General features: G+C 40.4%; 1 protein-coding gene across 12 annotated transcripts in view; it reads left to right on the forward strand.

Annotated features, from left to right (window-relative positions):
• LOC127420801 (microtubule-actin cross-linking factor 1-like) overlaps positions 1–12,986 on the forward strand; it is a 223,513-nt gene that overhangs the window by 106,683 nt on the left and 103,844 nt on the right. For all 12 annotated transcript variants that reach the window (XM_051663338.1, XM_051663342.1, XM_051663345.1 and 9 more), the window contains exons 6-20: positions 4,069–4,235; positions 4,348–4,460; positions 4,588–4,694; positions 4,788–4,907; positions 5,416–5,511; positions 5,766–5,893; positions 6,010–6,103; positions 6,838–6,992; positions 7,305–7,725; positions 8,231–8,308; positions 8,667–8,828; positions 9,149–9,253; positions 9,559–9,654; positions 9,746–9,871; positions 11,825–11,977. In XM_051663338.1, the coding sequence (XP_051519298.1) occupies positions 4,069–4,235; positions 4,348–4,460; positions 4,588–4,694; positions 4,788–4,907; positions 5,416–5,511; positions 5,766–5,893; positions 6,010–6,103; positions 6,838–6,992; positions 7,305–7,725; positions 8,231–8,308; positions 8,667–8,828; positions 9,149–9,253; positions 9,559–9,654; positions 9,746–9,871; positions 11,825–11,977 (2,121 nt within the window). The remainder of the gene's footprint in view (positions 1–4,068; positions 4,236–4,347; positions 4,461–4,587; positions 4,695–4,787; positions 4,908–5,415; positions 5,512–5,765; positions 5,894–6,009; positions 6,104–6,837; positions 6,993–7,304; positions 7,726–8,230; positions 8,309–8,666; positions 8,829–9,148; positions 9,254–9,558; positions 9,655–9,745; positions 9,872–11,824; positions 11,978–12,986) is intronic.

The following is a 12,986-nucleotide window of genomic DNA, read 5'->3' on the forward strand; positions in this document are numbered from 1 at the left end:
TAAACCAAATCCAACTCCCCACTCCACTGCATTCTGTCTCTTTTGCATTCCTTCATATTTTGCCATGGTTTATACCTTTTTTTCTAGATTTGAACTCCAGATGAGTCACTAATTTCAGACAACCTCAGGCTGACTGTTCTGCTGAACTACTATACACCCATCGTGGGCACATATACAGTATCTTCATTCTTACCTTGTTTTTCCCTTCTCTTTATTTCTCACTTTACTTCTGTGAGATATGGGGAGCTCCCTTGGTTGCATGAAACAACCCAGAGACACTGGACCAGGTGGTGTTGCACCACTGTCACCCAAAAGAAAACTTCGCTTTAGGCGAAGACGCAAGGCCAAACATAAGTTAAAAGATGTTGAGGGGGAGGACAAGAAAATCTGGGTCTTTGAAGAGAAAGAGGGTGAAAGCGTTAAACTTAAGGATGAGTCCACAGCAAGAGCAACTAATGAAGTTTCAACAAAACTGGGATCTGCCCAAAGAGTTACTGAAACGCCCACCAATGTAGTCCTGGTCCCTGGAGTGGCCCCTATTTATGGAAGCACAGGGACACTGCGGGGCAGCAAGGTGGCTATTCTATCCCCAGATCCTAGCCCAGCATGGATGGGGGTGCTTCACCCATTTGAGGTAAAAGAACTGAGTGAAGAGCTCCAAGCTGAATTAGAGCAAGGCAACACAACACCTGGGGGAGGTAGAGTGTGCAAGGTGAGGCAGCGAGTACAGGGAGTATTAGAGAGACCCTGCCTTTTACGTTCAAAACGTGATGTCCTGGAAGTAAAGGGAGAAGAGGAGGATGTGCATGGATCAAGTGAACTAATGTTAGATGAGCCCTTGAAAATGGAGAAGAAGGGAGTGGTTCACATACGCGAGGTTGGAGGACAAATTTGTGTCGTCCGCACTGTCTATCCCAGGGACTATGGGTCGTATGGGCATGACATAGAACTTGAAGTCCATTCAGAACCTCCAGCTACATCTCCTGTTACTGGAGGTGTTTTTAAAGTGCAAGAGTCTGCAAGTCAAGGATGGCCACCCAGAAAAAAAGACACTCCTAAACAAGCAGATGCTGCAACTCTGGCGAAAAAAGGGAAAACATTCCTATTGGACACATCTGCTCAAATGGCCGAGGCTTTTGACCCCCCTCCGCAGGACCCTCAGTCTTCAGGTTATGCTAGTGATGTCCCTCTTACCTCGCCCGAGATGGGAGGTGCTGCTCAAATTGACTGGGGGAGCTCCTCTGACGTGCTTGATTCTTCTGTGCTTGAGAGTCCCATCTCCCCACAAGAGAAACCAGCTCCACCTCCCACCCAGGTCAGACTCTTTCTCTCTGTATATCTAAAGCTCTTTCATGTGGCTTTAGTAGCATAAAAGGGGGAGAGATAAAAGTAAACAGGGTTTGGGTGTGGATAAGGGTTTTACAATTTCATTGTAGTTGCTTTTATATTTGTTCAGAGCCCACAACACATTGTGTGGCTTTTTTGCAGCCAATCAGCTGAGCGTAGAACACAGCACCTCAATGTCCTGCCTGGACATTTCACAGGAGCCTAATCTCTATGGCCCAGACCATCTCTCGCTCTCTTCCTCCCTCTCCTCCTACTTTCCTTTCCTCCATTCCTCACTATTTGTCTTCCTTAATACCACCCACTCTCTTTCCTGTCAAACCCAGTGCTCTATACTAGAGTGGGCCAAAGATGAAATCACTGGTGATGCACTGGTGACAAATTGAGTTGTTAATCTCCTTTCTCTCTCTCTCTCTCTCTCTCCCTCTCTCCCAGTGAGAGATTGATGAATGTATGTGTGTTGCCTGCCCCTCCCTGCTTGGTGCTCCACCTGCACACATATGTGTGATATTTGGTTGAGGTTCTGGGAAGAGGGGGCTTTCATGGCCTTGTTACAGATACTCCAGCACTGTGCTAGCAGCACTTTCTATATTAAATGCTTAATCCTGTGTGTTCTCAATCCAGGACTGTGCTTTCTGTGCTTGTGATGTCCACCTGGTCGGGCTGATTGTTTTGCTGCCAGTGTACCAAAAATGCTTTTTCAATGTGGAAACAGATACCAGCATGCACACACTCAGAAATACACATCAGAACATTGAGTGATTGCGTGTGATGCATTGCAGGCTGATCTCTCTCAGTAGAGCAGAACTGTGTTCTGTAGAGTTGAATACAATATGTGCTGGCTGCACTCATGTTGTCATGACTGTTACCCCACATATGAATAAAGATGGATTTGATATGCGCATTAATCAGGCCACCAGCAAACTTCCTCAGGGAAAATGTCTGGTTGATTTTGTTTTGGTGTTTTATTTGGTTTCATTTAGTTTATTAGGTATTACTTTTCTTATTTTCTTACCCCATAATATCCTTAAATGCCCTTTTACATGCTCATTGTAGAATTATTCTCTCTTCTACCCCACACACAACACTACTTTAGCATTTCTTCTACTAATTGTTATAACCACACCAAAGCATGCACATTGGTGTGTTTGTTCATCTGCCAGTAAAATGCTCAATGTTAACTATGATGTAATGAAAATATTTGAGGGTTGCAGAGTGCAGCTCATCAAAGGCAAGCCTGTCCTGACTCTATTATAAGATTACATTCTTCAGTGATTCAAACTATAATGAAAATACCACTGTGTCACTGCATGACATGTCCACTGTATTTATGACACACACAGCATCTCAGCAAACCCAGGCTTACTGGACTTTCCAGGTTGACTCAGTGGTTTTGAGACTGGTTTGACTCAGTGGCCTTGCCTGGACAACATGTTTGATGATGATATAAGACTATGTTTGGGTGCTTTTTTTTTTATGGCTGCAGGCCAGGTGTGGTGCATTGCAGGCTGAACTCTCTTAGTAGAGCATTACAAACCTATCTTACCTCACCTTGTAATCATCTTTAGAGTAAGAGGCTCAGGCGAAGATAGTTGTGGTTCTGTTTCTGTGTGTCACCAAATTTGTCCATGCTAATCTTGGGCCGTGTTGGCTTTGTGCAGATCTGTGATTTACTCTAAGTCTGTCTGTCGTCTCAATGCTGTCTGAGTTAATGCCAGGTTTGAAAGTGTTGTCTGCTAGCTCCAGAAAAAGAAGGCAGGGTTGTGAAGAGCAGCGTATGAGAGGAATGGCAAAGGAATACAAATTAGAGCGTGGCACAGTCAGATACTGTGGATACTGCATCTCTTTGTCAAGAGGAAGAGAAAGGGAAAGTAGAGAAAAAAGAAAAGTGAAAGGATGAGCATTATCTGACAGGGGATCACAGGTTTTTAAGGGCAGAGGTAGGCAGAAAGCATGAAATAAATAAAGACGTATAGGAACAACAGAGAGACAGATGGACAGTGGAGTGCTGAGAGAAATGAAAGGAAGAAGAAACATGGAGTTATAGTTAGGAGAAATGGAGGGGGTATTAAAGGGAAAAGCATCTAATGGATAGGCTTTAACAGGGCTAATGGGACTAAAAAGCTATTCCATTTACATGGCCCCTAAAAGTATTTACATTTATAAGAAAGACATTTGCATCTCTGTATACTTTGAGAATTAGCTTATTCTTAAAGTCCTTGAAAGATCTGGCACAAAAATCTCCTGGAAATCATGAAACCCCTTGAAATCAAAATGAAAGATTTGTGGCTTTTGGTCCATGTTTATTAGCTTTTAAGTCAACAGTGGTATATGCTAGTCTATTACTCACAATAAGTTGACAAAATAAACTTTTAAGACAAACACTTTTAAAAGTTTTTCAGGAAAATGGACCATAAATATTGATGACTCATGTTGCTTGCAGGGGCATATATACATTTTGGTCTCTCTAGAATGAAAATGCCCCTCCCCTAAAATCACATGCAAGCGACTATCAATTGCAACTCACTGGCCAGTGATGCAAGTCTTATGTATGTCTCATACCACTTTTCAGTTTCTGTAGGAAATATGTTAAAGCATGGAGTTTCATAGGGTCTTTAAATGTTTAGATACAATGTCTACAATGATACAATTTGCATTTTGTACCTTTTGAACTTTTTAAATTCCATTTTATTTCATTAGATACAATGTTTTACTCTTTACCAGATCTCAGAGATCTATGTGAGCGGTGAGTCAGGTGACCTCACAGCGAAAGAAAAACTGTTAATATGGAGTCAACAGGCCACAGAAGGCTACCCCGGTCTCCGCTGTGTTAATTTCTCCTCAAGCTGGAGCGATGGACGCTTGTTCAACGCCATTCTGCACACATACAGGTATTATACACCCACAAGTAGACACATATAAGTATAACGAGTGCTCACTTTAAAAGGACACATGCACAAATACTGGCATCAGTACTCACAGCTTATGCTATTTTGATTTTAGGCCAGACCTGATTGATATGGAAGTGGTTGCACAACAAAGTAACCTTGAGAACCTGGAACAGGCCTTTGAGATTGCTGAATCATTAGGTGTAACACGACTTCTAGATGCTGAAGGTAACGTTAGTTTCTTAACTGTCTTTTGTTCTTATTCATTCAGCATATCTGGTTTATTATTTGTTAACCCTCAAAATCCATTTTCAATCATTTGTTCTTTTCAATCCCTTTATTCTCTCTACATTAGATGTGGATGTGCCGTCACCAGATGAGAAGTCTATCATCACATACGTGTCCTCCATCTACGATGCTTTCCCCAAGATCCCAGAGGGTGGAGAAGGCTTTACAGCTCATGTATGGTCACTTCACATTTTAACTGCACATTCTTTCTGACCTTCTTCTATGTAATCTCCCTCTACTTTCTCACATGTGGTTTCTATTGTTCAGGAGATTGACCAGCGATGGGCAGAGTACCAGTCTGGCTTCTCTTCTTTGCTGCAGTGGACCAGGCAACACACGGCCCTCATGACCAATAGGAGCTTCCCCCACAATCCTGTGGAACTCAAGGTGAGAAACATGCAAGGAGGGGGAGAAAGAGATGAGTCACAAAACCTCATAAGTTACTGATTTGGATCTCCGTGCCCCTCACAAATAGTACTCCGCACAGGAGACTCGACTAGCAATTGATTTCAAATAATACATTTTTAATTACACTGAGCTTTTTTATGGATACTTTGCCTCGTCCACCATCTTGGATTTTATTTTATTTTTTTACTGAGCTCATCACAATGCATTATTGGATTGCCTTTTCTGTCGAGATATATGCAATGCTGCCTTAGAATTTTGCTAAAACTAGAAGAGAGCAAATTAAGATTTGAGATTAAGATTTTTGGAACAAACTTTGCATCAGAAGTGCCTTCAAATGCTGCCTTCATAGGCCACTCAGTTTTGAAACATAGCAGTTATGACAGAGCACGTATGAATATCAAGGATTTACTCTAATAAAAAAGGAAATGCTAATCACCATTTAATGTGATCCTACTTGGCTGTTTACCAAAGATCCTGTTTTCTCCAGGCACTTTATAATGAATATGTCCACTTCAAAGAAACAGAGATCCCTGCCAAGGAGAGAGAGAAGAGCCACATCGAGCACCTTTACAAGCTTCTGGAGGTGAGAGAGAAACTATTACGAATGCAGAACGACAGAGAGAGATGAAGGCTGACCTTGATTCTGCAGCTAAATGCAGGCTATACTGTTCACAAGAGGCACAGTGGAGCTGCGTATTAACAGATTCAGGCTAATGTAGAGCATGATGCTACCATGTGGGAGGGGTGGAAGAATGAAAGGATCAAGGGAACACACACGCACACTGAAAAGGTTTCTTTTTGTGTTTAAAAAGATTTATGTTTATGGATGTTGTTTAGGCATGGATAGAGTTTGGGCGTATTAAGCTTCCCCAAGGGCTACACCCTAATGAGCTGGAGGAGGAATGGGGAAAACTGATCCTGGAGATGTTGGAGAGAGAGAAAGCACTGAGGCCGGCTGTGGAGAGGTTAGTGTGTCAACGCTCAAAAAGAGAAGATGCCTGCATTTTAGGAATTTTTTTATTTTCAGTGTTACAGTGCTGTGTTGCTGTATGTAAACTTGTCAATATGGATGTTTGGTTAGGTTGGAGTTACTCCTACAGATGGCCAATAAAATCCAGAACATGGCACTAGACTGTGAGGAGAAACTCACTTTGGCGAAGAACACTCTGCAGGCTGTAAGTACTGTAGATTCTCTTCCCTCTCCGAGAACAACCACATAAGTTCTGTTTCAAGACCTAGGGAGCTGCCTTAATGGTCTTCTAAGGCAGCATCCTTAATGAAATGGAACCTCAAGTGATTTGGGTCATATGCAGGTTTAAAGAGCTCATGAGAACCACACTGGAGACTCAGTTCGCAATTAATTTCAGAGATTGATGTTAACATGTTGCTTAGCTACACAATACTCTAGTAAGCATAGAAATAGCACACACAGATATGGTGTAAATGGTCTGTTTAACATAATAATAATAATAATAATATTTGACTATTTTTAACCTAACGTATTTTTACATTCAATGTTTCTCACATCTCATTCACCATCTTGGAGCATAATTTTTTTTTTTTTTACTATTCTTGTTTCAGTGCATTCTGTGATTGCCATCACCACAAAGAATGCATTAATGCTGCCCTAAATTTAGCCAAAAGAAGGTATTCCTTTTGGAACAACCTTCACATTGGTAGCATGCTATAATGCATTAAAATGCTTTCTATGTAGGCAGCTGACTAGATTTTTGAAAAGAGCTATTGACTAATGTCTCAATAGCTATCAGACTAGATATGATGAGCAGAGAGTCCTCTAAGATTGTCCGGCTTACAGTGTTTTGTTGCCATCACTTATATCTTATAAAGGCTTACCATACAGAGATGTTTCACTAATTGTAGTTTATTCAATCTTCCTGTTTTACTTCAGGACATGTCTCAGCTAGAGAATGGGCAGCCAGTGAGATATGAAAATGATATAGGAATGTATCTTCAGGACTGTGAGAATCTGGTCAGACAGCTTTACCTTGACCTGCAGGTCCTCCGAGATGAGAAGTACTACCAAGTGGAGCAGCTGGCTTTCAGGTAATAGTAAGGAAAGAAAAAAGAGATGGTAAAGGTGGGCCAGAGAAAGGGATAAGAGGCAGATAATGTGTATGTGTAATGTGTACTGTTACTATTTCTGCAGTTTCCATATATTACAGAACTAGTAATATATACAGTGGAGTAGTATGCTTGCTATTCCAAACATAGCTTATGACTTCCTTTTCTTACAGCAGTATGTAATGGTTGAGAGATGAAAGAAAAGGGCATTGCTGTTTGCATTCTGCCTGTTTATAAGTATTGATTTATTCAGTTTGTGTACAATAGTCTGAATGGTTAATTTCTGTCTTGTAGGGTATCATGTCTGCAGGAGGAGCTGGTCTCCCTGCGCCTGCAGTGCACCAGTGTGTACCGGAAGGGCCATTTCTCAACAGGGGGTGTGCTGGGAGAGCACATCGGTCAGAAGGGTTCTGCAGGCAGTCTGGTCACTCTAAGTGCACAGACATTACTGGGGGCAGTGGGCACTGTGGCATCCCTGGTCAGACGGCCTATGTCTCGCGCAGACCTGGTTGCCATGTCATCCTCAGAGGATGAAGGCAGCCTACGCTTCATTTATGAGCTGCTGGGATGGGTGGAGGAGATGCAGGACCTACTGGAGCAGGCCGAGTGGGGTTCAGACCTGACGTCTGTAGAACAGCACCTGCAGGACCATCACATTATTCACACAGCAGTGGAGGATCTTCTGAATAGCCTCAAAGAGGCTCGAAACTATGAGGTACAGGACACAAAAGTTTCAAAGAATTGCAAACTATTTTAACAAACATTTACATACCCTCAAAATTAACAAAACAATAATTTATTTCACTATATTTAAAGTGCCTTTAAGTAAGTTCTCTCGGTGGCCATATTGAGAACAGTATTTTTTGTAAATGTAGATAATAGGCTTAAAAGTACTGCTCCTATCTAGTCAAATGGAGAAAGACCAAAATCTCCAAAACTTTTTGTCAAGATTACCTTTCAGTAATGTATTTCAAATCCACAATACAATCTGACAACAATGGTATCACAAATTATGCTTCTTTATTTAAAATCACACTACAAAACTGTATTTTTAATGTGCATGTGCCTAAACAAACAGTAAACAAAGAGGTGATGCCTCTATTGCATGATTTTTGACACAACAGTATGGGCTTGGTGTGAATACGCTCTATGTGCTAATGCTGCACACCTTGTTATAAGCCACTCTTAGATATTCCTCATTTTCTCATCTTCTCCCCCAGTCAAGGGTCTCGCCTAATCTACATGGCAGTTACTCTGAAACTCTGTCCAAGCTGGAGAACCAGTATTGCAAACTGCTGGTGAGTTTTTCTGTTTTAGTGTTATAGTAAGCTGGCATATGTGAGTGCATTTGAGTACATTAGCTTCTGTATTATGGATATTACTGTCCACTAATCTCATTAGGGTGTGGCAGAGTGTGGCTGCTCACAAAAGAAAGAATACTTGAGTGTGACATGTGTAAGAGTGCTGCAGAACACCTGCTTCTAACACATACACACCACACAGCCCTCACTGCCTTCATTTAACCAAATCAATTCTCCATAAAAGGACCTGTGAGCCAATTCGCCAAGGGTTCTTACCATGGGGAAAGCATCAGACAGAGCATTTGACTGCGTCATATTGCCGATGTTATAAATGTTTTTTTATGTGGTTTCGCAGGAACATTCGTCATGGCGACTGCGTTGCCTGGAGAGCCTTCAAGCTTTTGTGTCCCACTGCACAGAGGAGTTGATCTGGCTCAATGAGAGGGAGGAGGAGGAGCTGGCCTTCGACTGGAGCGACAGCAACACCAATATGGCAGCCAAAAGAAAGCAATATGCTGTAAGACAGTTACACTAAAAGAGAGATCTAAAAGTCAACACTACCTCTGACCACTATACTGTATGTGTCGTAATGTAGTCCTCTATAACTCCATGTGAAGTATTTTGCCTTTTCATACATTTTTTCTGTACATTTCTTTCAGTTATAATATAATATTATAATTTTTTAAAGAATATTTTTAAATGTAGGATCAATACTGTATTTTTGTTGCCTTCAGATTCTCAATTTGCTGTCTGTTTCAACAAAACAACTCAATGTAGTTGTGGTTGTCAGGGTGTTGTTATGGAGTAATATCCTTCATCTTCCCTATCCTTTCTTAGGAAATGAGGTCAGAGCTGGAGGAAAAAAAAGAAGTGATGTGCTCCCTCCAGGAGACAGCTGATCACCTGTGTCAAGAGAACCATCCAGCTAAACAGACTGTTGAGGTGTGCTGTTTATCACTATGAACCAAGGACAAAATCACCATAGACATTAAAGGGGATGCATCCCTCCAATATTTAGATTATTGGATGATCAATATGGGTTTTTCAAGGGCAGATTCTTGAACATTTGGTTGCATCATTGATATGAACAAATTCCCCCTGAATAATCTCAATATGCTTGTCTCAGACACAGTAAAAAAACAAAAAAAGGTTTAAAACCAGATTCTCTGCTCAGAACTATTTATTTTTTTAACAGACAGGGATTAAATCATAGAATCACCCTGACCTATTGACCTCTCCATTCACAGGCCTACAGTGCTGCCTTGCAGACGCAGTGGCAGTGGGTCAAAGAGCTTTGCATATGTGTGGAGCAACACCTCAAAGACAACACAGCCTACTTCCAGGTGCTGAGTCTTTTTAGTGGAATCGTTTCGTGGAAATGCATTTTCTCTTCCTATTTATAAGTGTTTTAAATTGCATGTTTTTATTTGATAGTTTATGAGTGATGCACGGGACTGTGAGAGCTATCTACGCCAGCTTCAAGACACCATTAAAAGACAATACACCTGTGATAAAAACAGCAGACTTGGCAGATTGGAGGACCTGCTGCAGGACTCCATGGTGGGTCTGGCTGTTTAATCACTTTCGGTCAAAAATATAAGTACACCATCCGGTTCTTAATCATGATTTAAATCTGTGTTTTTCATCCCATTTACTTATTGGCCATTGTGATTGGCTATTATGAATATTGTGCTGTAATGTGGGCCATTACAAGTTTTACATTCAGTTTAGGAATTTGAATGCTTGAGCGCCACGGGTGCACTGGAGTAGGTGAGTGTCCTCACATACAACAAATGACACCATGAAAGGGGTTGCACAGAGCGGACAGAGCGATGGGTATTTCCTTTGGTCATATGGAAGAGCGACAGAGCTGGCACAAGTGTTGTTTACAGTTCAGTGAGAGCATGAAAGCAGTAAAACATGTAATCCAAGGGTAGATAGATAATCATTTCAATGTGAATTTAACAGAAGCGTCTATATTATTCTTTAATTAAATAAATAAATCAATATTAATGCAAATAAATTTGTAAAAACATAATATTGGTGGATCAGTAGGAATCTGGAGGATTGGCCAGGATTGAGTGTTATTTAAACAACCTATAGGTGTTCAGTAGGTTTTTGTGATCAATCTTTAATAGTTCATGAACTCTTTGTTTGTGATACTATGGCCATGTACACACTGCAAAGTTTTGGGAGGGACAGCTGCATTTAAACACAGAAGTGAATCTCTTAAATTATCATTCATAGTTCAATTTGGTTCTATATACTACCTTTATTTAATGAAAATTAGTTGTTTGTTGAATGCGGTTCTCACTCTTGTAAATAACCAAACTCTGAGTGCACATGATTAAACAGTTAAAGGGGAGTGACAACTGTGGACTATTTCTTTTACATTGGCTACAGCTGTCACTAGGGGATGATATTAATTTAGCATTTGACTGATATCTCAAGCTTCCTTACAAAACAAAAAACAGCACAGTAAATGAGACAGTTTATATCCCTCAATAAGCTTTTGACATGTTTGCCATCATTTTCCACTCATGTTGCTTTAAAAAACTTCTGTGGTTTTGATGAGCTTTAACCCCATGCTGTTATGCTGTCAAATTTAATACCACATGTAAAATTAATATAGAGAGTGTAGTGTTATTAACACTTCCCAAAGCCAGAACTAATGAATCCCTTGTGACCTTTTCATGGAAGTGGCATACTCACCTGTACCACAAACAGTACTAATACACAGCTTATTTATTTGAGTAAAATGAAAGATAAGCAAATAATAACCCAGGGAAGAATAGCAGTGATTGCCTCTTGTTTGCTTAAAAACACATGAGGTATGAGTAATACTTTGAAATGAGTAAAAGTAGTAGTTAATAATTTTAAGTGGGAGAAAATTAATGTTTAGTATTGTGAAAACACATTTCAGTTACAGCAATTTTCATTTGACATTTAGCATGAACGATGATAAATAATATAGAAAATGCAATTATGGGGGCTTTTAGATTTGCAAAGGCTCAAATGTCAATTATAAATTGAATAGTTCTGACTCTGAAGTCAGTTGTTTTGTCGGACATTGGTATCTCTTTCTGCAGCGTCGCACTGAGTAGCCTCACTCACAGTGAAATCTCATTGGTCCAACATCTTGCTCCGCATTTCTGGAAAATAAAGGTGCTGTAAGCGACGTTTTTATGGAATGGAATGCAGAACATTTTCCTATTGCCTGAAAGATATCACTGAAATAAGTGTCATGGAATATCTCACTGGTCTCCATGACAGCACTAGACTGTGTAAACAGCAAACAAAAATGTTTGGTAGACATTTATCAAATTCTATCAAATTCTTTGATAAGCCAATCAGAAGACTTTGATGCGCTTTCTACCTATCATTTTCGTGGTGTAGTTGTCAAAGTGGATCGTTCAGATTTAATGCCATATTCAAATTCATAACAGTAGTAAGTTGAGTGCACTATTTTGACCCTGTAACTGTTGTTAACTGTCAGTTTGCTTTCTTTTCTAGGAGGAGAAAGAACAATTGATTGAATATCGCAGCACAGTGGCCAATCTTGTAGGCCGGGCCAAGTCTGTTGTTCAGCTCCGCCCTCGCAGTGCAGATAGTAACCTGGGCACCACCACGCCCATTCGTGCCATCTGTGACTACCGGCAAATAGAGGTATGACACACTCCAGACATCTCACCACCAAAACCCACTCACTTTGCCTTACCTTACCACATCACAGCCCTGCATTGATCTTTATGCTCTTAAGAACTGATCTAAGATCACATTCAGAAAATAATTTTATTCACATTTGAAAAATAAATGTGATCCTAATTTAGTTTTTCAGAGCTATAAGTTTGTTGCCTCTTTCAATCCAGTCCTACCACATCTAAAAACCCTTTCTTAGCTTTCACTGTTTCACTCAGGGGCTTCTCAACTCATTTTCAAAACCTAGTGAGCTTCCTTTTTGTCTATATTGCCTACATAAGCAGCTGCCTTCTAAGGTAGCATTCTAATGGAACCTCAAATGTGTTCATTGCTAACCGCACAATACTCTAATAAGCTTAAAAATATAAAGTGCACAAATGTTACGTAATATAGTTTTTTAAATAAGATGGACATTTTAAATATATTTCTCTCAACTCCTCACTGAGCACGTCACATGCAATGCTGCCTTAGAATTTGATTAACAGAAGGTACAAGGCCGCAAAAGATTTTACAAGGCAGCTCGACTTTTGGAACAGTTTTTGTGTTGGGAGTGTACCTGTCATGCTTTAAAATGTTGTCCATGTTTTAGAACAGAGCTTTGAGTGTCAGATACTCTCAGAAACTCAGAGTAGTTGAAAACCGTACCCCGATGGATTTTTCATCAGAGTGTGATGACAACCCAGTTTGAGCCATAATAATAAGGAACAGTATAAGGCTTTCAGGAGATGATGAAAATAGCTTTGCATGGTTGCCACAAGGACATCTCTTGCTTAACTTACAGCTTTTAAATAGACACAGCAGCTCACTTTTGAGTCATAATTTATGAAAAGATTAGATGCAGTCATTTTCTGCTGACCTAACTTTACATGGAAACTGTAAAAAAATGCTGTAAAAAGTGGTGTGATGTCACAGGAGCTTTGGAAAGCTTTTGAATGAATCATGATCACCCTGCAGCACTGCCAAGAGATCATCTGCA

The sequence above is a fragment of the Myxocyprinus asiaticus genome, chromosome 30 (assembly GCF_019703515.2).
Source record: "Myxocyprinus asiaticus isolate MX2 ecotype Aquarium Trade chromosome 30, UBuf_Myxa_2, whole genome shotgun sequence".
In the NCBI taxonomy this organism is placed as follows: domain Eukaryota; kingdom Metazoa; phylum Chordata; class Actinopteri; order Cypriniformes; family Catostomidae; genus Myxocyprinus; species Myxocyprinus asiaticus.